At 47.3% G+C, this 25,842-nt stretch overlaps 1 protein-coding gene across 3 annotated transcripts in view; it reads left to right on the top strand.

The window, feature by feature from the left end:
• The first annotated feature begins 1,232 nt into the window (after window positions 1-1,232).
• Window positions 1,233-25,842, top strand: part of LOC104314288 (monocarboxylate transporter 2) — a 39,024-nt gene continuing 14,414 nt past the window's right edge. The window contains exons 1-2 of one of the 3 annotated variants that reach the window (XM_069811898.1): window positions 1,233-1,726; window positions 2,062-2,319. In XM_069811898.1, coding sequence (XP_069667999.1) covers window positions 2,103-2,319 — 217 coding nt within the window. In that variant the 5' untranslated portion in view covers window positions 1,233-1,726; window positions 2,062-2,102. Of the gene's footprint in view, window positions 1,835-2,061; window positions 2,320-11,462; window positions 12,116-12,499; window positions 12,770-25,842 lie in introns of those variants that run through there. The other 2 variants (XM_069811897.1, XM_069811896.1) reach the window with 2 other exon arrangements.

Below are 25,842 nucleotides of genomic sequence, written 5' to 3'. Positions count from 1 at the left end.
TATCTTTCAGGGGGTGGATTGAAAACTTTGAATGGAGGTCTGATGAAGACTATTTTGCAAAGGGATTCCTAAACTTGTCTCTGTATTTCCTGATGTGCCTGGAAATCTCGTCCAAAAGCAATGTGGTATTCTCCTTGGTTGGGGCTATTTTCCTTTCTGCAACCTTCAGCTGCCACTAAAATGATGGGCAGCGTGGATATGGGTAACCAGAGGAAGGTGGGTTCTCTGTTCCCATGGTCCTTGTTAAGGAGAGAGGAAAAATACAGCTTTTTCACCTGGGTGAAGTAAAGGCTAAAAGGGATATGACTGCTCTCACTAAAACCATCAGGGGATAACACCAGGGAAGAGAAGAAAGCCTTTGAGCTGTATAACACCATCAGCACAAAGCCATTATAAAACAGAAGTGGATAAAGTTGAGTTAGATGGTAAGTGATTAACAAGAAGTGGGAGGCTCTGGGACAACGTCTTCATAGGAGGAGCAGGGAATAAATGCTTACGGCAGGTTGAGAGTTTACGAACCGGCTCTCATTATATTTATACAGTGTTCTTGAACTGTCTTTCAGGCACTTGTCTTAATGCTGCAAGTTCAATTCACAATCTGGGGGTGCCCCAGCTTGCTGCTGTGGTTGGAGAGGAGATAACATGTCTCTGCCTACTGCGTGTGCAACAGTTGTCCAAACATAGGGGGAGCTTGAAGCCTGTAGCGTAAGGGCCCCATATTACAGCTGTTAAGTGATAACACTAAAAGTAGATGAAAAAAAGCATTAATTCAGGAGTATATCTGTAAGCACATCACTAGCTTAAAATAATAGTTTTTTCTCTACTGTTCCAGTAGTGTCCTCCTACTTACAGTTTGAATCCAAACTGCATCTCTGGAGAGGCAATGGACTCTCAAATAGATGCAAATTACACTATACTTTTCCTAAGGTGGTTTTTTTAAAAAATTTTTTGCAAGATAGGCAAAGGTCGCTCTCTCCCCAGTTAGCTGACTACTGCCTCTGATGTTCAGCAAAATGTGTCCAGCTGATATCTGGGCCTGCTCCTTCCCATTAGCTCTGATGATGCCCTTTCCTATCAGGTTCACTTGCTTCTGAGTTTGGAATATATAAAGGCAATAAACCACCTTTTATCCACAAAGATGCAGGTGCACCTACCTGGCACCCTTTGCTGTGGGACCTACTCCTCTTCCCTCTGGTTTAATGTCTTGACCTTGAAAGGAGACTTGTAGATTAACTCCTGAGAAGCATGTACGTTTTACTTTTTTTTTTTTTTTTACCCTTCTTTTATTTTAATGGCCAGGGAAAATGGGAAGAATGCAAATGCGTGAATGCCCTCTTTGATTTGTGTTGCTCCTGAGCATAATCTGCTAACCTGGCAGGCGCCAGGCACAAGAGGAATTGCTGCCCCTAAGTAGGCAGAAACTTCAGCCACTTTGCAAGCAGTTGCTCACAGTTGGCTCGGGGGAAGCAAGTGGCCAAAAAAGCCTCGTCCTCCGGCAGAACGGGGGAGCTGGACACACCGTGGGGCCGATCACCTGCTGCTCACGTAATGGGAATTATTCTTTTAAGCAGGGATAATGGGAAATCATAAGGTTTCCCACCCACATCTGAAAAGTACACAATGAAACGTTTACCCAAAAAACGGTACAACTGTGGCATCTGCTACTCTCCGGAGGGACAGGCTGAGCAACTGTGACAGGGACAACCAACAGAAGCCATCTCACGAGGTGAGACACCGAGCTACCGGCTGGATGTGGAAGAGAAAACAGAGGCATTAACTTCTGTTCTGAATGAGGTCCATCCCTGAACACAGAAGCCGTAGGAGTATTTTGAGGGTGTGTATTTAAAATACAGGTGGAAGGGCTGGATAGGGTTGTTGGAGAGAAAGGTGATTTTGGTTGTGTTAGAATTGAACAATAAAACTCTTAATAGCCAGCAAAAGATCAAGGCTTCAAGAGTGGGTGATTCTATGTACCTCTAAATTACTTTACTACATTTTAAAATCATGCCTGATTACACAAAATGCATATTCTGTAAAACACATGTATCTTTTGCTCTGCAGGACACCGGGAAGTGGTTTTTGCTCTGAAATCTGGATTGACCATGTCTCCTCCGGTCCCTTCAGACCTGGGCTACGTACCCCCCGATGGTGGATGGGGGTGGGCAGTGGTGTTCGGAGCCTCCGTCTCAGTTGGGTTTGCATATACCTTTCCTAAAGCTTTCACAATCTACTTTAAAGAGCTCCAGGCTGTTTACAGCATCTCCTACAGCCAGATTGCCTGGATAACATCCATCATGTGTGCTACCACCTATGGAGGAGGTAAGTGAAGCAAGACTGTATCTTTCTTTGGAGAAGAGGAGGTCTGATTTCTACAACAAAAGGGGAGGGGAGAATGTGTTTCTTTGAGAAAGTTCTCAGAAAGATCTAACGGCAATTTTGGCACTCTATTTTCTGATTATGTACGTTGGCAAAACAGAGAAAATGGGTACTGCTGAGTATTTTATTGACAGCATATATGATGTCACTAATTCTTGTTATTTCATCAGAAAACTTGCTATGTGTGGGTGGAGGCTTGGCCGTAGTGGAATAATTTGAGTCTCGGACAGTTATTTCAGCATATTTAGTATTGTGTCTTTTATTCTATTCATGTTCTTGGCTTTCTTTTTGAAACAAAAAATGTATTTCTTGCACTCACGGTTGTAGAGAAGATGCTGGAAACTCAAAACCTGAAGTTTTGCTGATGAACAGGCATGGCATACATGCCTGTAAATCTTGAGATAGTATGTAAATATGTTTTTAAATGTTCCCTAATTCTCTTGCTAAAATCTTGCTGTAAGTCATTTATTAAGGGATGATGTTTTAGATTTCTCTCTGCAGAATCTTTCTGAAAGGACAAATATGTCCACTGGTTACTTCAAGTTAAAATGTTCATTGAGTACTTGCACCTGGGCTGCAGAAATTGCCACTGTGCAAAGGTTGTGGGAAGGTACTGCTTGTCCTCACAATGAAATCTCCAAGTGGATATGCTCAGAGGGATGCTTGCCTCAGATATTGATGCCAAGTATCAGTCTGCCACTTTGATGTGAGAAGCTGGTGTGTATCTTGCCGTTAATGGTTAGTAGAAGATCATCTTGCTTTTAGGTTGCTGATGCCTGTGAGGTGCAGCTGCTGGAGGTTATTGCTGGGCTCTTTGCAGACTTTTGGTTCTTCTTAGCTTGTTTTGCAAGGGTGAAATGTAAAAGGATTAACACTTAAGAACACAAGAATACCCACACTGACCCACATCTATCTAAACCTGTATTCTTTCTCAAACAAAGTCAGCGACACAGACATTGGGAAAGACTATTCCAAACAAGTCATAGGTGGAGGGATCTTCTCGGTACCCTCTCGCCTTCAGGACGGTGCAGTTTGGAGGCTTCCTGGGTCACACGCTACAAACGTCAGGGTACACCCTGTGTACAGAAGTGATGCGATTCCCAAGATGACCGCATGCCTTGGAAAGCTGGCACGGGAACAAGCGACTTTTTACTTACTGATTCAAATCCAGCCCTTGTCAAGGGAGACTGAAGGCTCCTACTGCCACGGAGCCAGCCGCTGGTCTCAGCCCATTCCCCGTGGGCAAATACTGATGTCGCTAACCCACTGGGGCTGACTGGAACGCTCGGGGTTTGGGAGGTACATGACCAGAGAGTTGTGAGGGATGAGTTGCTTCCCTGCTTGCAGAAAGAGCCTTTTCAGGTCTGGCTGGAGTCGATCGGCCAGACAGCGAGGAGGTTTTGTTAGGCTCTTTGGGCTACGGTCTCTGCTGCAGATGGACGGAAAGGTTCGCCTTCAGGGTTGTTAAATCAGCAGCGATACTGAGCACCTATTTCCCCTTGAAACAATGAATGTGTATCCTCTGGCCGCTGTTTGGCTCTGGTGGTTTCATGTCAGGAGCCAAGAAGGGCTAACGGAGTCTGAGCGAGAGGCTGAAGAGAGACTCAGGCTGTGGGGGCTGTTAGAGGGCTCCTTTCCTCAGGGTGGCTGTTCAGGGCTGTCTGAAAATCAGATGTCTGAAACTGAGCACCGAACGTTAGACGTGTCTCAGACTGGTTGAGATTTCTGGTTTTTCCTTTTACGCTTTCCCTGAGCTAGGGCCCTCGGCACCTGGATGAAGATGCAGAGGAAGAGTACAGGAAGGGAAGTGCTGTCAGCGATCTTGGCGGGGCGAAGAAGCTGTTGCAGTATAAACCCTGTGGTTTTCATCATTGATCCTTCCCACCTTTAAATACAGACTTTTATGAAATCTTATTGCTGCAGAGCTATCGTTATAAACTACAGCCGCATGTGCAAGCGCCTGACTTTCCCAGATGTCGCATATAACAACGGGAGGGTGTCAGTGTAAGCAGGAAAATACGAGATGCTGTGAAGCAAGATGACTTTTCAGCATTGCATTTACCTTTACACAGACTGTGGGCTAAGAACAGAGTGCTGGCAGGGGGTCCTGTCCCACCTTTCCTGGCATCTTCACAAACACCTGTGTTCATTGCTGCAAAAGCACCTTTTCTCTCTGGGGGTCTGTCCTGTGGTGCAGTAGCTGTTGCTCTTCACCTCACTCGGTTTTTAAATCATTGTAGCATCTGGGTTAAAACAAAACAAAAACTATGAAAGAAAAAGATCTTGAAAAAAAAGTCTTAGGAAGAATCCCTGTGTAATGATTACAGACTCTTCTAGAATTAAGGAAGATCAATTATCTCCTCTGTTTGTGCGAATGATTAATAATTCTAAACATTTCCCTGTCATGTTCTCATCTTTCAGTTGTTGTTTCCAGTAAATGGTGCTGACATCTCCACAGATCTGAAAGCAGCAGCATGTTAATAGTAATAAAAAAAGGAATGGCAATAATAACAGATTTAGGAGTTTCATCTCAGGGAATAAATATCTTTGAGTGCATAACTAATTGAATACTCAGTTTGATCTTCCTTTCAGCTATACCAGCATAAATCTAGAACAATTCTGTGACATCCAGTGAAGCTGCACGCTGCCTTTGAGAGAGGAGGAAAGCACCAGCAAAGCCTACCCAGAGGGGTTGAGGGCAGGCAGGGGATCCCTTCAGGGAGAATTATGCCTTTAAACACTAACTTTATTTTTACAATATTCAGAAATGCTACAGCTAGCTGTTTACAAAGTAGTCTTTTAGGACAGTGTGTGTTTCTTTGCAGTAGAGTAATTAAAAAAAAAAAAAAAGCTTCAACAAACAGTAACATTGAATATCATTTCTGGGTGAAACTTTGGCTGTGCTGAAGTCAGCAGGCACCTTGCCATCACCTTTAGTGGAGCCAGGATTTCATCTTACAACTGCAAAGTTTGATCTGCTGATATATAGTGCCAGAAGCCTGGACAATTTCAGCTCCGAGCATGGTATTTAGGAAAGGGGGCTGACAACTGAATGAAATTTTAGAAATTAATTCTGTGTCTGAAAACACTCCATTTCACAAAGGTCTCTAGGAATGTTAAGTGATGGAATCCCCTATAAACATGACCTAGGTAATGGGTGGATCTTTGAAGACTGTCTTAAAGTCATTTCTGTGGCACTTAGGGGGCTCTTGGGAAGGTCAGTCTGTAAACCCGGGATTACAGCAAGCTTGAACAAATACTACACTTGGACCAAAAGTCTCCTCTTTTTGATCTTGTGGGGTAACATGGATGTACAGTGTCAAAAGTTCAACAAGCTCCTAAAGAACAATCTGTGTAAGACCTTGAAAGTTAATACTAAAGCATCGTGCTTGATCTGCTGGACAACGGTCAGTCAGAAGGGCAAAGCAACACAGAAAATGCAGGCACAGGAGCCCAGCTGAGTTTACCTACAGTAATATTGTGTATTGCATCACCCTGTGTTAAGGGCACAGAGGGCTGCTCAGCCTCAGGTGATGTTATACACAGCTATCCGCACCACATGATGCAGAACTAATCTCTTCCCATGTTTGATTCTGTTTCTCATTTCCATATCCCAGCATTTAACTGAATTTAAAAGGTAATGAAGGAGCTTGCTGGGTTTCCTCCACCCCGTGAAGAGGAGCTGGTTATGTGCAGAGCGGCTGCCGACTTGATCCTGTTTCCCACCCACTCTCTTGCAGTGACTAGCAGCCTCACTGGTGATGAAAGCTGCATGGTGGCAGCTGAGATTGGCTTCTGCTCCAGGCATCCTTGTCCTTGAAGCAAATCAAAGGTACCCAACATACATGCAGCAAACAGCAGTACCTGCTCCCAGAGTGCTAGAGTCCTGGAGAAAGATTTCTTGGGAGAACTCACATCAAGAAGAGAAGCCCTCATGGAGTTACAATCACTTGTCACAACAGTTTTATTTGAGGGGGGGGGTGGAAAACCCCAATAAAGCCCCAGCTGCCTCTTTATGATAGTCTTCTGTAGCTTTAATGCATCATCCCTCTAATACCTTAAAACTTGTGTGAGGTGGGGTTAATTTGGGGGGAAAATACCTGCATCATATAATGGCTCAGAGTACTATGATCTGCAAACAACAGTGCCCCAGAGACTACTTGCAAACCTGTGTGAGGTCCCCCTGTCCCCAAGGCACTGATCCTGATTTCAGGCTCAGCCAATGTTGTGCAGTTCCAGCTTTTTGCTGCTGTGGAGTGGGAATTGCTCTTCATGGTGGCCCTGTAATGTCTCTCCTCTCTGGAACATCAGGAGGGTTTAATGAGATCTAAAGCTCTCACCTTGTTGAAGCATTATTCAGGCAGCCCTGAGGCAGGTGATCCTCTTTCTGTCCTGTTGACAACTATTTGAGAGTTTATTTGGGGCAGGACAGCCTTGGAGATGGAATGGTCTTCTGGCCCCAGCTGTGTCACAACTGCTTAAGGCCATTCCTTGGAGAAGGTGCTTGTAGAGGGGCTGGATGCATTTGGACCCTGCAGCCACAATTCATTGGATGAATTTTGACAGTATGAGCTGCAGATCTTTGCTAACCTGGTTTCTTTTCACTGAAATGAGTAAGGAAACTCTCACAAGAACATTTCCATCAGAAGCCACAGGAGACCCAGGGGCTCATGCCCTTGGAAACAACTCCAAGGATTTAGGTGGTTGCTGCCTTTCTAGTACATTACCATCGTTTCACACCTTCCTAAGTGAAGGGATGCACAGGATCCCATGAAAATAATTATTTTAGGTAAAACCGGGATTATGTAGTGACTCTAATTTGGCTGAAAGCGGCAGAAGATGTAAACAAAGCAGAAGACGATGTAAAAAGTCCCCTTTACTTTTGGTACAAATGAAAGAGTGGCCTGCTCTGCTCTGGCTAATGTGTAATTACACCTTCAACACAACCTTATGCCCCAGCTGTTTGTTTGCCCATGTTTGTGTGCACAATCTGAAATGCCACTAAGCTCTGCATTCAGTGGTGTTTGGAAAAACCCCCAATATTTGTTCTAATTTTCAATCATTCAGGGCTTGGCATAGCCAGTCTTCTGCCATAAAAGTTAATAGCTCAATTCTTGATGCATCTTTGAGTACTTCAACCATGTTGTTTTTCCCTTTCTATGCAGTCATTTTCCAAATATAACAGAGGAAGATTCTACTGGGATTAAAATGTAAATGAGACAAAGATGCAATAGCAAAGGAATAATTTGTTTTAATTCCCCAGTGAAAACATTCCAGTTATTAGATTTAGATTAATTGTAGCCATCTTTTTACCAACACAAATGTTTTGGTTTGGGCTGCTGATTAAACTCCTGCAACAGGGGAAAAACAGAAGAAGTGATATCACTGCTCCGTTTATTTTATCATCTCCAGGAAACCAGCACAACCAGCAGCGATGCTTCATGCACCTGGCTGGTTTGATGGCACAGACACAGGGCTGGAGCCATCTAAGAGGTCTGTTGGCTCCGGAGAGAGTTATTTCATGTCGTATGAATCCCTCTGCCTGCCAGGCCTCCATGCTATTAATACTGGGGTTCAGCAAAAAAGCAAGTTTGACATTTCATTACTTTCTGTTTTGATGTCTCCTTGACCCCCTTGTAAAATGTTACTTGATGGAAAGCAGAGCCACGAGGCTCTGCCGGTGTCCTGGGTGGTTCTGAGCAGTGCCAGCACCGACATCCCTTGGCTCCGCACCAAGGCGGCTCCATGGAAATTAAAGGTCACCCCAAAACAGACATGGGGATGTCAAGGCACGCGGATCGACCGTGCTTGACCCACTTGCCCCATTTGGAGCACGTGTGGGTGCTGCCCGCATCCCCCCTGCTTTTTGGTGCCCCAGGAGCCGCCAGGCAGAGTTAGGTTCCCTTTAATTAAAACCTCGAGCATGAAAATACTAGTGGTAAATCCCTGAATGCTGGAGGTCTTGTGGCTAAACACTGAGGAATGTGTTGTATCAGCCTGCTCACGCTCAGTGGTGAGGAGAGCGTGGGGGCATAAGGGTAATTCTGCATTTGCTGGGCAGGGAACTATTGATCTGTCCCCAGGCTTGCATTTTGTGATTGCATCTGGTTGGGGTCCAGAGCCAAGAATTTTGCTGAATTCAAACCTTTTCCCAAGTAATAATCTATATTAGTATGTATTGATCCCTTGAAAAAAGTTAAGAATATTATTAGGAACATAAATGTGTGCGCCTGTTTTCAGAGGACTGGGTATCTTTCCCCTAAGATGGATTGCACTGAGGAAAGTAACGGTATCGCATCCTGGGCCAGCGGGGCCAGCCCTTTGGTTTTGCGGACAATTGTGGCTTATAATCTTATTCATTAATTCAGAAGCTCCATTTTAACCTTGGTTATGGATTGGGTTTCACTGCTGATGCTTTTTATGAGCAAATGGAAAATGACAGTGGAATAGTTTTGAGAAATGGAAGTGAGAATCACAGACGCTTTAAAGAAGTGCAGTTAGCTCTTTAGGTGCTCGCTTACCCGGTGCTGTTTTCATGCAGCAGAGCTAGGTATGGATTTTTATTTTTTTTTTTAATGTGGAAGCAATTTCTAAAGCCTTTAATTGACTTTCAAAGACTCAATGAAGGAAAAACACTGTTGGGGTTATAGAGTTGTAGCTCCTACCTTTGGCTGCAATAAAATGCCTTGCGTAAAAGGCTTCAAACAAAATTCTTTCCAAATACCAAAGTGGTCTACTGAGAATAAATAGAAATGGTTTCCATTCTTAGGGGACCCTAGGTTTTTTTCCTTTTTTTTTTTTTTTTTTCAGGAAAAGAAAAAAACATTCAAGTTGTCAACAATAGTCACTTTTTTTTGTGACCTTGTATTTTAAATATTGTCCATCAAACCTTGGGCTTCAATAAGTGAAGGTTGTTATTTCATTTGATTTAAAAATAATGGTTTAAAATATCTATGGGAACTGTCATGGAAAGCTTTGGAAAAATTGGAAAATGGGCCCTTCTGGGGAGAGAGGAAGAGTTTCAGATTCTGTCTTGCTCCCGGAGCACTGGGAATACAACTGCAGTCACTTATTTACATGGAGGACTGCGATAGGGAAATGACTCATTTGAAAAGGTATTTTGCAATTTTAATCAATTTTGCTGCCGCTTGCCAGCAAATTAAAAAACCTGCCCTCCAGGAAGCGTCTGCTGGCTGCGGATGAGTAAGCAGAGCCTGGCCCTGGGGGAAACCTGTGCTCCTGAAATGGAGGGGGAACACTCACGGAGACAGCTGCAGTGAGATGAGCCCAAGTCTCCCCAAATTGCTAGGAAGTCCTTTTTGACCTAGTGAGCCCAGGATTTCTACTGTTAGTCCCACCCTCTGCCCACAGGCTGTCACGCTTTGCTCGTGAGCATCTCTTCAGAGCAGCAACACAAGGGCAAAGATTAATTGTTTTCAGACATCTTTAGAAATAATTTGTTTGCCCCCAAGACCTCCTGCTGCAACTGGCTTCCTGCTCCAGTTTTGAGTTTGCCACCAGTTTGTGTGAACATTTATCCAGAAGGTGTCATGCCAGGGTTTGCTGCGGAGGACTATCTTTAACGTGACACCAAATTTAGGATTTCTGCAAAAGGAAACTCCCATCTTCCAGCCGAGGTCATGGCTGGAGCTGTACCTGCTGCATCATCCCTCTGCTCCCAGGGATTTCCATCTGCCCTCCCCACCTCCCACACTGCTGCTAAGGATGTGCCCAAGTTCAACCTCAGGTGCGTTTATTTAGATTTGTTCCAATTTTTTACTTTTGGCAGAACACAGAAGCCAGCTGCTGAAACAAACTTCATTCCCATTTACTAGAAAAACTCCACTAATCCAAACCCTCATCCCTTTGCAGGAAAACAGCGGAAAACAGCCATGTCCCCTTGGCCAGCCCCTTGTTCAGCTGCAGACAGGATTTTCATACTGGAGAGACTTTAATTGTCTCCTGCGATGGCAGACTGCCCGCCACTGCACCCTGTGCCTTCGTGCACGCAGGACTGTACATCGTACAAGCGACGCAGTAAAAGCAGGTATCCTTACAGCCCATAAAGTGGGTCTGGGCTGTACCAAAACAAACTCTCCAGGTCGTCACGCTGTGACCCTGCACCTGAGAGTAAAGGTCTTCTGGTGGTTTTAAGTTTACTCAGTTTTATAGGAAGAAAGAAACAGTAGTAATAAAACATCTTACAGATGTGTTGTTAAAGGTCTAGATTAACTGTACCAGGAAAATTACTGAGCAAGGCACTGATATTTTTTTTTTCCCCCCCTCTCCATTATTGCTTAATTGCATATGTAGAAAAATGGGATTTACAGTAACACAGGGTCTGTTTGGGGAGCGTTGGAGGGAGGGCGGAAAGAGGGAGGAGACTGACATATTTGCACCTGAACCAAAAGTGGTACCGCTGTTAAAATTATGTTGTTAATTCAAAATTAAAGAAGAAACACCAGCCCATAGCAGCAAGCTTTGTCTCCCCATTCCTCCGGGAGGGGAGAGCTGTGTACAGACCCAGAAGGGTGTGAGACGGGACAACGGCAAAACTTTACAGAGCCCTTCGCGAGCGCAGGGATTTGCTTTTTCCTGGACTATCTGGGAAGGGCTCCCAGCATTCCCACGCAGAGAGTGTGGGCAGGCAGGGACCTCCTGTCTCAGGCAGAGCAGGACAGGGAAGCCCACTGCCCCCTGAGACATCGCTACACGGGTGGTGTTTGGCTCAAAAAGAAGAGGAAAGAAAAACGTGATCAGCAGCAGTGTTTAAATGCAGATTTTAAAACCAGTTGATTTCCACACACCTTGGGTGACTTGGTTTTTGAGCGTTAGGTTGTCTTTTTTTGAAAACAGGCTGACTACAGCTTTATAGGAGATTAGGGAAGAGCTGGTCTGAGCCTTAGCATACAGAGAAGCCAAGGGGGAATGGAAGCTCTGCTTAGGGGCAGATATACAATGCAGGTAGGGTAATTGATTTGCAGGCAAAATGTCTTTTGCCAAAATGATTCATAAAATCTGCCTGGATTATGCCCCAATCTTTATGGTTACACATGGAGGGAAGAAGATCTCCCTCTCCCAGGAGGCAACAGCTGCCACCTCCGTATGAATTTCCCCCAAATTTGGGCCAGGAGGGCATGAGGCTGAATTCTTCCAAGACCTGTGGGGCTGTTACTAAAGCCAGGGGGAGGCAAGGTTGAGCAAGATGCGTGTCTGGTAGCAAAACTGCAACTTTCCAGCAAGAGCGAACACTGCTAATGTTTCCCTAGATGGACTTCAATGTAAAAACTAGAATATACGGCGAATTGGTGAACGTTAACAGCGGGTGGAGAGCTGGGCGAGACTGCAATGGTGTAGTGGTACTGGGACAGGAGAGCAGCCTGTAACTTTGTAATGGGGAGAAAACAGCTGGGATGCTGGTGGAAACACGGGGGAGGGGCAAAAAAATAATTGCCATTTAAATAACTGAGGATGCTTTAATTAACACCCGCGGGGCGGCTGGGTGCTGCTCCTGCCTCCCGCAGCGCCTCGGCTTGGGGTGGGGGGGCGTCCAGGAAAACCAAGGAGGGGAAAAAAGGGCAAAGCAGAAAGGCAGGGAAAAGCCGGAGGAGGTTTGGTCTGTGTCCCCGTCCGCCGGGGCGGGCCGGTCCCGCGTGGGGCGGTGCGGGCGGCTCCCCCCGCCCCGGTCCCGCTTCTCCCGTCCCGTCCCGGCGGCCGTGGGGGCACCGCAGTCCCGCAGGTGGGTGCTGCTGCTGCCTGGGAGGGGGGTGTGGGTGGGTGTCCCACGCGTGTCCGGGGGTTATAGCCTTGCGGAGGGGGACCGGGGGGCGCTGGGCACCGGGTCGGAGCCGCCGTTTCTTATCTTATACCCACTTCCACGGGGTATTTCTGGCACCCTCCTGCTCTCCCCTCTGCCCCAGTATGGATGCCAGGAGGGGTTATTACAAATAATTGATATTCTTTGCATTAAACGGCAACGCAAAACGGCAGGGATGGGGCGCGACGTTAGAAATAACTCACTAGATCGAAGCTGCGTCGGGGCGATGCTGTCGCGGCGGACTGGGGGTCTGGGGGGAGCAGCATCTCTGGGGCTGACCCTGCACCTTTGCACTTTGTGTTTCAGGGTTTCCCGAGGAACATTGGGGAACACCGGGCAGCCGTTTGCCCAGCTCGGCCATGTCCCCCCCCGCTAACGTGGGGCGAGCCCCCGGTCCACCGGACGGCGGTTGGGGTTGGGTGGTGGTCGTCGGCGCTTTCATTTCGATCGGCTTCGCGTACGCCTTCCCCAAAGGCATAGCCATCTTCTTCAAAGAAATCCAGGATTTCTTTGGCACGTCCTATGGCGAGATCGCGTGGGTTTCCTCCATCACGTTGGCCACGACGTACGGTGCAGGTGAGTAAACCTGCACCAGCCCCTGCGGCGCGCTGTGTTGTAAAAGCAAAAAATAAATCAGAAATCTCCGTTCTGGGCCAGCGTACAGGGAAAGCGGCAGTGGCCATCTGCATGGGCACTGTCAACAGGTTTATTTTCTGATCGTGTTTCCAGTGTCATTTAGGGAAACAAGACATATGTGGAGCCTGGAGGGGCTAAGGGGCAGGTTTTCAGATGTAAATTGGTGTTGGCTGGGATTTTCAAACAGGCCTCGTGCCTTCCGAATTTGTCAATATGTTCAGTGGGTGCAGGCATCTTTTGACACCTTTGGGTGCCTTTTGGGCATCTGAGGGACTCCAAATGCCTTTGAAAATGTGGTCTGTGACCAGTTTGGTGCTGACATCCCCTTTATTTCTAGCTGGGTTTGCAGCACCTTTGCTGCTTTTTGTAATAGGGCTCATTTCACTGTGTTATGCAGAAGCATTTATAAAGGGGTGCAGTATCCTCTGCGCACAAGAGGCTGAGCTGCGTGATGTGTCCCACTGCTGCATCCCCCTCCCCGGCCACGCTGCCAGCCGCGGGCCGTGTTGGGCGATTTCTCTGACACCGCAAACAAAACGTGGCCTTGGCCCTGTCACCCAGCCCCTCCGTTCCCCCTGAAGGCAGGCAGCACCAGCCCTGCTCCTTGTATCCGAGTGGAGAGGGGACAGGCGAGCTGTTTTGAAGAGACACTGGCACCCTCCTGCCTTGCTTTGACACAAGTTGGTAACTTTGCACCCGGAGGCTGTGAAGTAGGAGCATGGTCCAGACCTGGTGTGTTGCTGAGGGTAGCAGGGGTGGTCCCGTACCCTGAAATCAGAAGATTACCTACGAAAGTTTTCCGTGGGCATCAGTGAAAAAGCCCTGAGAATATGCTGGTGTGAAATAGCTGGGTCTGGGTTTCAGCCAAAGGTGAGTGTGGAGAACAATAAACGAAGTAGCTGCTTGTTTATTGTGGCAGCTTATAATTACAGCAATGAAATCGCCAATCATTCTTATCAGTTGCAAAGCAGTGCATATAACTTTGCACTTTTTTTATGATTTTGATACCACTTTCATGACTCAATGAAAAACTTGGGCTGCCTTTGATTAAGTCTGCAATGGGAGGTAGACAGGAACCATGCTCTGTAATTGCAGGAAACTTCATCAATATTTACCCTGGCTATTAAAGCAATTCTGAAAATATTCTTTGTTTTAAAAAAGGGATTATTTTTTTTTCCCTTAATAATGCACTGTAGTGCTTTTTGGACAGCGCAGCTGGTAATGAAAGTAAAGATGCTTTGTAAAAGTTTGGAAAGTGGAAGTGATGCTTGAATCGGAGCCTATCATAATCCGCTCTATTGTAACCCACTGCAAAGGCTTGGTCCCAGCTCTGCAAGGGCCGGGTTCCTATCTGAGAACCCACAAATGGAGCACTTCGAGGGCAAAACCCAAGCAGCGATTTAGAAAAAGAAATCCTCTCCTTAAGCCAGTGCTATTGTCCCAGGCCACCCTCTTGGCGTCCCTGCTGGGATGCTGAGCCCGAGCCCTGGGGAGCGCTGTAGCTTTGGGATAGATTTCCACTGTGGCTTGTTATTAAATGCAGAGAAAAGCACTTTTGCCTCAGCCCCAGCAATATAATTAAGAAGTCTGCAGTGAAAAGGAAACAGCCGAGCTCTGTGTAGGCTGAACAGGAGCAAGTGGGTTGCAGTGGGTGAGGGAAACACTGCTGTGGGGAGGCAGGCGAAAGGACTGCTTGTCATTTAGATGCTACTTAAATGCTGTTTTAAAGGGCTGGGGTAAATTATGTGGAATGTCTCTGAAGCAGTCAGGTGGGAAAAAAAGGAAAAGTAGGCAGCCCATGCCTTTGGTGTGTTCAGTTGCCTACAGATGAGAGTCTAGGAAGCTGCATAGTTTGGAAATCAAAGAGAGATGGCTAATATTTGGTACCAAAAGTATGCGAATGAGTGGAGGCTGCTGTAAATTGTGGTCTGGTGCTAAAATTAGGACATCACTTGTTGGGAAGGCTGTGGTTGGGGTTTTAATATAGGTGAGTGTGCTAAATGTGTCCCACGAAGAGCAGGGACCCCTGCTGTCCCTGACGGCTGGGTCCCTAACACATTTCTCTCTGTATTCCCAGTAGCTCAGGGCATCATACAGTGCAAGTCTTCTTTCTGGGGAAATGCTGTATCTTCCATTGCACTCAGTCTCAGGCTCTGGGGCTCTTTGCACCAGGATGATGATATTACGATTTCAACCACCATCATCCACAGTGAAGCAGTGGGAAACCCTGCTCTGCCATAGAATGAGGGGGAGACCTCGACGGAGCGGCCCCAAAAATCATGTCCCTTCTGCAGACTGCCACGTGCTGAAGCAGTATCTCATTGCCTGTCCCGTAACGCTGCAATAAATGTGCCAAACTAGTTACCTGTAGGCTGGGGGCTCCCTGACTGCCTCTGGGTTGTTGCCAGCTCTGCTTTGTCTTCCAATAAAAATGTGTCCCCCCACTCTCTGGTATGGAAGAGATGGTTCGTGCCTGACCATGACGGAGTGAGGACCATGCTCTGCAGATTAACGCTGCACCGGGCAGTGCCTGAAGTTGCTCACAGGGGTGTAGAATGGGGGGGCTTGAGCCTTTCCAGGTGCAGGTCACGGCCGATGAGCTGGCGCTGGAGCAAGTGAAATGCTGCTCTTTTGCCCTTGCCTTCTCCCGTCTGCAGGCTTTCCAACACGCTTTCTTCTCTTCCTCTCCAAGTATTCAAGCCAGTGCTGTGTGCTCTGTACCTGGGATGTTGTAGTGGACTTTTATCCCAATTAACTGAGCGTCTTCTGCCTTTTTGCAAGGAGCTTTAACTTTACCCTCCCTTATGCTATTATACGGTAATATGGGGGATGATACAACTGTTAGACTTAATTGCAGGTGATTGTACCTTTGCACCTTCCCACTTGCCTTGCAGTTGCTCAGTTATGTCCATTTAATAGTCCTCCCCTCCTCTGCTCTCCTCTCAAATAAGATTTATGCCTGTTTGATCATCCCTCTCTCTGCAGCAATCCAGGCTGAGACGCCGAGTTGCTCAGTGGCTGCAGACAGGGCTGCGGTGGGACTTTGCAGAACATGGTGCAAATGAAACACACGTGCCCAAGAGCGTATTTAACACATCTAATTTGATTGACTGGGCATTTAATGCCAGAGCGGGTTTGACTTATGAGCGACTTCAGTGATTTGGAAATTCTCACTAAAGGAACGGGGTGCTGGTTCCTGTGAGCTGCCAAAGTCTTGCTCTGCTGCGGTGCCTGTTAGAGCTGTTGGGATGCCCGTGTGGCAAAGCTTGATTTACTTTGCTGAAAACTAGAAAATAGTTTAACACTGGATTTTTGCTAATCTCCTGAAAAAAAAAAGAAATTCTAAAAAATGCCAAAGTAAGCTTTCACCATAGTCCTGAGTAACTAGTAGAGTTGCTAAACTGGGTAATTATTGCCATGACTTGTCCGTTCCTTCCCTCCCTTTCCCAAATCACTGGTGAGGCAGAGCTGTCGCAGCCTGCGTGGAGGGGCAGGGGGGTGCAGTCTACAGCCACATGGGCACCGTGTTGGGGGCACCGAGCATCTCCTATGTGAGGCATCAGGCCCGTGTCCTGGGGGGCTGGAGGGGCCAAATGGTGCATTTCTTGGTGTCAGGTGTGGGCTTCACAGCCGCGAAAGGAAAGCCCAAAACTTGCCTCACCTCCACCCCTGCTCCAGCAGCAGTAGATGGCCGTGATTTGGAAGCTGGCCGCGTAGATCCGAAAGCTTTCCTCAAGAGCACACAGGTTCTGCTGTTTGCTCAGCTGGCTTCAGGGAAAGGCCGTAGCGTTGCTGTCCCCTCGCTGGTGTTCGGCCACGTCTCCGGGCTGTGCCGTGGTTCTCGGAGCCAGGACTCGGGGCCCCGTGGATGTGCCCCATGAGGAGCGACCCGGCCGGCCGGCTCGGCTCCCTCCGGCGCCTTGGCAGGGTGCGGAGGGTCTGACGCTCTCACTGACAACAGCTTTTGTTCGCAAACATCCTCTGGAGACAGTCCCTCATTTCTGTGGCACACTCATTGGTGTGGGGACTTGTTTTCAGGCTGTGCTGCTTACTGTGTAACAGAGCTTACGTTTGCATTTTGTAAATAATGCAAATGAAGCGTATTTTCTGAAAATACTCGCATGAACTAACCCAAACCTCCGCTGGAGTAGCTCTGTTGACTCGGACAGAATGGATGCAGATTTACAGCGACCACCCGAGGCTTTGGCTTGTAGCACCAGAGCAGTTCCAGTTTTTCAGACTAAAACTGAAAATCAGCAGCCGACACTGTTTCTGCCCTTCACTTTTTGCTTAATTCCCCTAGGAAGCCATTTTACACCAGCCAAGGCTCTGGCAATATATATTGCAGAAGTTTTAATGTGTCTTATCCCCCGGTTTCTTAATCTGAACTAGGTTGCAGAAAACAATTCTGTCACTATAATACAAGTAGTAAAGCAGATTAGTGTGCAGTAACGTGGATAGCCTGGACTTTATGATAGGGTACTTGTAGTTCTTGCCAGTGTCCATGTTCAGCAATTCCACATTTCCAGCTGTGGAGGGAAAACTGAGAGGTTTGTGAGTGAGGAGCACTAGGGAACACTGCTTTTCTCTGACCAAATCCTGCAGGGTGAAACCCTATCAATCTGATAAAGAGGGATTTCTGTCTTGCAACGTTTGGTTTTTTTTTTTTTGCCATGGGTGAAGACCTCATTCCTTACCCCAAATGAGAAAAGTATTACAGAGCAGAGTCTTTGATGGATGGAAAGAAAAGGAACCAGGATCTGTCCATAAGGGACCAGGGAAGATGCCATCATCCTTCCCTAGAGGTGCTTTCAGCTGCACTTCAGCTCGCAGCTGTCAGGCTCTGGGGGTGACGAGGACACGCCAACACTGTCAAAATGTGGAGCATCACAGGGCACCCATGCCCTCAGCAGGGTTTCCTTTTGCAAACTGCCTCCTTGGACTTCGCTAGGCCAGCACAAGACCAAGGTTCCCAATGTCTTGCCTCATGTACAGGGATGAGGTTTGTTCAGGAAGACAACATTAAAAAATACAACGGCAAAACCAAAAGCCTTTGGCTTTCACACCTCCTGACTTGGGCTGTGTGCCCATGTCGTGTTCACAATACCAAACTGAGCTGCACTTCTCCCATTTTTAAGGGTGGTACGTTTCAAGCTAGGCCACAGATGAGTCCCCAGAGATAACCAGGACCCAGGGAAAGCAGGAGGCAGCTGAGCTCCCAGGAAAGAAAAGATAAGCAGTATTAATTTGCTAGTAATTTAGTTGCCCTATTCAGCATCGGGGGAAGCAGCCAAACATTCTAAAAATAAGAAATACTGATGCTGCTAATTTAACAGCAGCAATGTTCTTGTAGCTGTTACAGTCTCCTCTAGGGCTATAAGCAAGGTAAGGGTCGTGGGAAGAAGTAATGTCTTTTATTATAGCCAACTGTTAGAGCTTGAACAATGAGCCAGCTTTCTGGCACATGTGCCAGAATAGAGAGAATAATTTAACGTAGGACAGTATCTGCATTTTCAGGGTTTTTTTTTAATGGTGTCTCTGTGGCCAAAATGCTCCTTTCATCATTGTAATGAAACAACAGAAGTCATCTGAGTGAAACTCAGAGATCAGATCCTGACACAGCCTCATTTCAGCTGATAAGCTTGAATAGCTGGGGCTGGAGCAGGAGACATCTGACCTCTCTTTTTCCCTCATTTTGAAGAATTTCGCTCTTTCTTTTGCAATTGCTATGCAGCTAAGCCTTGTGCATGTTTGTGTGCAGTTTGTAGATGTAAATACATAAAAAGCTAAGTTGCATCAGGACCATACATTGTTTTTTATTCAGTATATAGTGCAGTGGAGTCTTGGTCTCAGTTTTGCTATGCACTGCTGTAATACTCTCCCCAAAATCTCCAGGCTGCTGTTCTCACACATCCAAATTTCTATTTAAATTAGGGAATCACGTTGTGTCTGTTTTGCAAAGACAGAAGCAGAGAGCCACCTTCTGCAAACACAAGAAAAATGAGAGCGTTTCTGAAGTAAAAGCCTTATCCTCAAGTCAGCCAGTGTTTATTACTTGTTATTTATTATTTATTGCTTTGTAATTGGATGAAATGTCTGAAGATTTAATTCTGGAGATGCTCCACAATTGAGTCTTTTCTCCAAAGAAACTTTCTCCCAGAGCTTGTAACTGCTTAATAGAGCATCTGCTAAAGCAGCAAGGAAGAGACTGGGAAGTTGAAAGTCGACCATTGACCTTGAACATTTAATCCAAAATTTTATAGCTGTATTTTATTACAGTGCTAGCATGATAAATTGCAGTGACAGGTTTAGAAAGCACCTTACAACATGCAGTGGCGTAAAGCTATATTAATAATGAGTTTGATTCTGCAGTTCTTAACTTAATCAAAACTGCCAATGTTCTCACCTGGTCTGGTCCAAACTCCCATCAAAACCTTCTCTGCCTCCAGAACACCTCACCCAGGGCTCTCCACCCATCCCCAGGGCTTGCAAATAGTTGTGAAGTACCACAGCACTAAAAGGGGAAACTGAGGCATGGGAAGGGAGGTGTGTGGGGTTTTTTTTTTAAGGACAAGCAGCAAGTCCCAGGCCCGGATTCAGGACATGCAAGCTCTCTGCAAGCCAGTTTTGGCTCAGACGTTGCCTGATGGAACACAAGTGCTGGGGCAGATGTGCCTTGACCGGTGGAGGCTCTACCATGTTTCCTGCTAAAAGCTCGGTGTTGGGGCTACCTGGCAAAATTGTGTGTTGTGCATTGCCCAGCATTTTGGAGTGGATTTTCTGTGTGTGGAAATGGCTGGGCATCCCCCTCGCTGCGGGGAAGAGAGCTGTTTGCATGAGAGCAGGTTGCCGGTCTTGGAGCATCCTACAGGGCTGTCATCTGGTTTAAGAAATAATCTCTCCAAGGCATGAGTCCTTTAGCAGATACTGTGCTGACATGCTGTGGCTGCTGTTTTCATCCCCCGCTGCTAAGAAATGAGCTGCCGCAGCATGTGCTGGGGCTTTTTCTTGTTCTCTAAGAAACCCAGAGCCCCAAACCTGTGAGTTCCCACACAAGTGGCTTCGGTCCTAAAAAGCAGAGGTTATCCTTGTGTGTTACACCTGGGTGGTTGCTCTGTGGGCTTCCCATCGCTTTCTAGAACGTGGGCTTAGCAGGGAAATAAAAGGGTCAGTACCTGGGCATGGTTTGCATTCGGAGATGCTCAGCCCGTATGGATGCAGTGCGGATCTGTGGTGCGCAGCCGGCTGCTCGCTGGTCTTTCCAGGAAATCCAGCACCTGTGTCCTGTGGGTCCTGTGTTGTGTCCGACCACCCCGTGGGATGCCTCAGTTACCCGAGGGTGTCTGAAATGACACAAGCACCTCCTCATCAGCCCTTAGCGCTGAGTGAGGGTTATGAGCGAAGGGAGGGAGAGGAGGACAGGCGATATTTGCAGTAATGTATCATGTGTCAGGTCTCTACTTACATGCTTACAGCATTGGTTCAACAAAAAAAAAATTCTCAGGTAGGGCTTTTGCTAGGTTTTCCCTAGGCGTGTGCTTTTCCACCTGGATATTTTGTGTAGGCTGAAACAAAAGGAATATCTCTGTTTATCCACAGTGGATATCCAGCATCCTGCCATCGTTGCTCAAGCCCAGGCACGTGCTCCCTGCATACCCGCGACTCAGCTGCCTGGTGCTGGACTTTCTCCTTTTGCTTATTGTCACCACCTCTTGGAGTCCCACCAAGAGTCAATCAGCCTCCCTGTGTCATTGAAACGAGACGTCTTCCCACACTGGGGCAATCCCTGGGGTAGCAGTGCCATTATGATGGTGGATTTTGTTAAGAAAGCCGGATGAGGAATGATTTGATTTCTGTAATGGATGGCGCTGCAGATTCATATACTTCTGCTTCTCAGAGAGCACACAAGCCCTGCAAGGTCACCATGTATGTGCTTATATTTTTTATTTTTTTAAATAGCCTTGTTCTACTTAAGAGCGATAATAGCGCTATAGGTTCAGGTGAAATATTTCTGTGTTCGTGGACTTGGCCACAAAGCTTTATCATTTCGCCCTTCGTTGGAGCTAGCAAGGTCACCAGGCAGCAGTAATAGAGATGTGATAGACTTAATAAAACCTGAGATTAGTAAGAACTAGGAAGAAGAAAGCGAAGAGTTTTGGTTGGGGAGTTGTTAATGCTTCGCAGGCAGGTGTTAAGTCCAGGAGTAAGTTATAATCCACTTCCACAGGTGAGGTTCAAACATGTGAAAGCTTCTTTCCCCGGTCAGTACAGCATGCGTTTTGTGTGCTGCCATAGGAAGGAGCACGAAAGCATTGATGCCAACCTGTCCCGCAGCATTGCAGCTTTTTCTGCCCCTGGATGGCTCTGCAGCCTAACAGGTCTCTCGGTCAAATTATGGAGGGCTTCCAGGAGGTGGGCAAAGCCCTTTGGAAAGCATGGCCAGGTAGGGACTGATTTGCTTGTAGAGCGGTGTGTTAAGACTGGTAACGAAGGGCTGCTGATCTCAGGCAATAGGTGTTTCGGCCATGTAGGGAACTCATGTTCTGCAGCTGGGCTTCAAATGACGGAAGGGATAGAAGTCTGCGGTCCTGCCAAAGCAAAAGGTTAGCTAAAAAAATCATGGGAAAGAAATTCAAAAAACATGAAGTCATGACCTTCTGAAGGTCAGCGGCTGTGATCTGCCGTGTGGGTGAGATCCAAACCAGCAGCCTGGGGAAACCACTGAGCGCAGGCAGCTGTGTGCTCGGCACCTGCGACGCCATCCCCTTGCAGGAGCAGTTATTTAATTGCCTAAATATGAAGTGACACGAAGGACCTTGGCTCCAGCCCCAGTTTTGGAGCTGTTGGCCTGTGGCTCCTCCGTGAGCCGCAGGAGCCGCGCATGTCAGCTCTATAATCTGGAATTTGAAATGCCGAAGCACTGATCAGATAAGATTGCTGGATAAGGAAGAGGACGCTTTGTCTTTCTGAAGCTTGGGCCTCGTCTGCTTTGTTTTTCTCCTTTTTTTTTTAACAGCAGGATGCTGCGGTGGCAAATGCATGTATTTCTGATGGGAGGTCAGTGTCCCTGGCTTCCCAAGGACGTGCTGGGTGGGTGCAGGGGAGGGAGGGCTGCCGCAGCTTGGTTTCTGCAGCAGATCATTATACCCACTGCCTTCTCAGCTCGATACGGTGCCAATCCTGCCCCGGAGACCCAGCACCACAGAGCCTGGACTGACCAGTTTGATGATGGAGTAACGCGCGTCCAGGCAGTCTCTCCCATGCTTCACTTATACGTCTTACAGGTGTTGTGCTGAAACTGCAGCCATTGCTTCCTTCAATGTACAGACCATTTTCTTCACCTATGGGGACGAAAGAGAGGCAGCTTCTGGTGGCTGGTTAGCTGTTGGAGCTGCTATTGCATATGCTTCAGCCTCCTTATTTAAAAATGACTGTTTGCAGCGCAAAGTAATGCTAACTGAAGGCATCAAGGCAGTTTAGGGGTGGACGGGTCTTTGGAAGCTGCCCTTCGGGGTCTGGCAGAGGGGTGTTTGATACCATGGCTGTCACCTGGGGCGTTTGGGGTGTCTGCTCGCTGCTGCTTGTCCCCCAGCACCGGCGTGGGCGGCCGTCCCGTCTCCAGCAGCGCTGCCTGAGGAAGCGCCAGTTGTGCGTGAGCTCCTCAGCCACTGCAGGTGCAAACTAAACCATCTGAACCAAGCAGTTCAGACTACTAATACGCTGTATTATTACCAGATACCACCAAATCGTCTCCGGCGATCTGGAGGAGGCACGTGCAGGGCTCAGTTACCGTGGGTCAGCTGGTGAGCAGCAGTTCTCCAAGCCCAAGGTGACAAACACTTAAAAGCATGAGCCATCCAGGTCCTGGACCTTGGACTTCTCTTCTAGCAAGGCAAAAGACTGAAAGGCTGCAGGTTTTAACCCCCCCATCCCTTTCTCCCTGCCTCTGCGACTGTACCCGGTGTTTTCTCAGGCCATCTCCCTTTCGGGCTGTGCATCGTTACCGGGTGCTGATTGCTGATGCTGATCCCCTCCGTCTTGGGAGGTTGGTGGATTCTGGCAGTGTGTTAATAATGCGGGGGCACTTGCTTTCATTTGCGGGGTAATGAGGAGGTTGCTGTGTTACAATAGGCTGGTACCCTGGTGGATAAATTACGAGGCCAAAGGCAGTGTTGTTATTCCACTGAGGGAATGAGATTATTACTGAGGAAATTGCAGGCCTGCTCCTGTCGTTGTTTTACTACTAGTGTAATAATAGACTTTGTTTTATTAGTATAAATGATTTCCCCCCCTTTCCTCCCAGCTGAGTATGCTCCGCTCCTTCTTACGTCCCCAGTGACTCCACATAGTCAACGCCAGTCATGTCGTGCTGAGTTCCTCAGTATTATCTGTGTTTTCACAGCACTTTGGAAAAATATTAACTATCTGGGCAGTTCTTTTGGTGCTGACCAATGTCCCTGTACAGTAACAGCTCTTTAGAGCTGCTTGTCACCGCGGAAAAGTGGGAAAAGCTGAGCTGCACGTTGCAGCCCCAGCGATGGGGACACTGGTGGTCCCAAATCTGCCAGCACTGGGGTCCGTGCAGTGGACTATTTTAAAGTGTTGCTATTTTATCATCTGCATGGCCATCAAATGGTCTTACCAGCAGACATGTTTGCAATGGCTCTGTGCCACTTTACACTGTCAGAAGGTCAGTCTTGTGAAACCTGGAAAAAACTCACGTTGCATGGAGGCCTCTGGGTTACGGGGTCAGCCTTTCAGAGTCTCCGCTCTTAGCTGCTTCTCTGAGAGCCCTGCACAGAAATATTTCAGCAGAAATTCATCTAAGCCATGTTCCACCGAAAAGGGGGAAAAGTGTTTCTGTTAGTACTAGGTTAAATTAAAAAAAAAAAAGTCAAACCAAACTTTACAAATAAGGGAGATGTCTCTCTATATATGGTCAGAGGTATGGGAGAGAAGAATATTTCAGTCCTTGTTAAAAAAACATTGGTGTTTTGCACCAACACGGGAAGTTTTGCAGCTCATAAAAAATTCATTAAGCTTTTGAGGAAAACAGAAAGGCAATTCAGGTGTCTATTTTTTGAGCACTGTCATACTTTCAAGAGTTTAAGCCAGTCTGGATTGATATTTCTTGTTAAATGCCAATGCTGCATTATGATCCTCTCTGGATCATAGTTCAGCAGCTCTCAAAGAATAAATGACAAGATGGCCTGGCTTTGTGGAGGAGAAGAGAGGAGAGTCCAGGGTATTTTGCATTTTCTTTATGGTTTTACAATCTCCTCTTCAGGGTCCTTTTCACTTCTGCAAACACAAAACTCAAGGTGAAAAGTAATTGGACAAGCTAACAAATGAGTTAGGGTTTGTTGTATTTCCCACCGGCGAGTTCCTGTGTTTTGCTTGCCACCAAGATCAGCTTCTTTGACATGGCCTTTCATGTACCAGCTAACAACGAATGGAAATCTGCCACAGGTATGAGAAAAGAGAGGCTTTATACAGGACAGGCACTAAACCAGCATGATTTATATAGGCTGAGGGTAGTGCTTTACATTACATCAGTCTTCAGCAGTGCCATGAGCCCAGAAGCATCCTTTGGGGATATTTGATGCAAACTGTTACTCTCCAGACTGCAGTTTTACTGCAGGCAGAACCCCCTTTGCGTGTACCCTGCTCTGCAAGGGCTTGGGGTGTAAAGCAAGGCGTTTCTGAGCAGGTTTTCCTTCCTTTTACCTGGGGGACGATGGTAGCTCCACTGGAGAGCGTGTCCCCCAGCAGTGCCCTGCGAGCCAGGGGAGGTGCAGAGCCGCGGGCATGGCTCTGAGCGAAGCCAGCGGCAGGATGAAGCTCAGCATCCCCCGTGTCCTCTGCTGTCTCGTGTCATCCCCTTGTGGTGGATGATAAATGATGGCCATGGCTGGAAGTTCATTAGGAGGGAGGAAGCCACTTGCTGGGTTGTGGAAGCGGCTGCCTTGTTTCCTAAGGCTGGGTGGGTGGAAATGCCATCCCTCCCCGCAGCGAAGCACTGCCTGCTACCAGCCCCGTGTCGGCAGCCTTGTCCTTGTTATGTATTGGGGTGCGAAGGGCTGATTAAATTTTACTTCTCATTTCCTCATTAGAAGATGCAGTGCTGCCATGGTGGTGGGGTTGTGGGGACAGCACTGGCTGGGTGACACTAGCCTTGGCTGCTCCGGTCCCTGAGCAGCCATGCACTGGGGACACGCTCAGCACCTGAGATGGCTTTTGGTCCTTGCCGTGACTTTTTGGGGACATAGATAGCATTCATCTGGCTTCTTCTTCTTTACCTGTCGAGCCAGGTAAATGGCAGCTTTCTGAGAGCTTTGCCGGCTGTTTCTCTTGCCCTGTCTTTACCTGACTCTGTAAATTAAGAGGCAAAAGTCACCCTAACTCCTGTTAGCTTCTCCCGTCTTTGGCTCGCAGGAAGGAAGAATGATTTCGTTTGGATGCCAGGACAGGGAGCCTGTGGTTCCTGTATGTTTGACCAGGCAGGTATTAGCAAGTAAAGGTCCCTTGGGATCTAAGCTGCACGCACCATTACTGTAAATGGTTTCTGTGTGGTAATATACAGCATCTTTATTCTTTTCATGCTACCTGAATAACTGGTAAATGACAGGTCCTGCTTTTCAATTCCACCGTGTTTCCAGGGGCTGTCACACTTTTAATTTTTGCAATAGCTGCAAGCAAAGCAGTAATCGTGTTTCCTATTTCCCACAACTGCGGTGCTGGCTTTGTTGTTCCCTCTTCTTAATTCCTCTGCCCTGACTTGAGCTATTTGATGTTTTCTGAAGATCCCCACAACACCGTTGTTAAAGTTATCCAATGTTTGATGGCTAATCATCAGCCCTCTGTGAGAAATACGCTACAGGTGGCATGTGGCAGGGCAGGGCAGGAGAGGTGCACTTAGATCTGTTGGGTGTGATGCTGATCACTGCAGACATCTGGGCAGGGTGAAGGTGCACGTGTCTGTGCTTCGTGTGCCTGCCCAAACTGGCAGGGTT

This window comes from Haliaeetus albicilla, chromosome 24, assembly GCF_947461875.1.
Source record: "Haliaeetus albicilla chromosome 24, bHalAlb1.1, whole genome shotgun sequence".
Classification (NCBI taxonomy): Eukaryota; Metazoa; Chordata; class Aves; order Accipitriformes; family Accipitridae; genus Haliaeetus; species Haliaeetus albicilla.
This window is presented reverse-complemented; position numbering and strand designations above follow the sequence as displayed.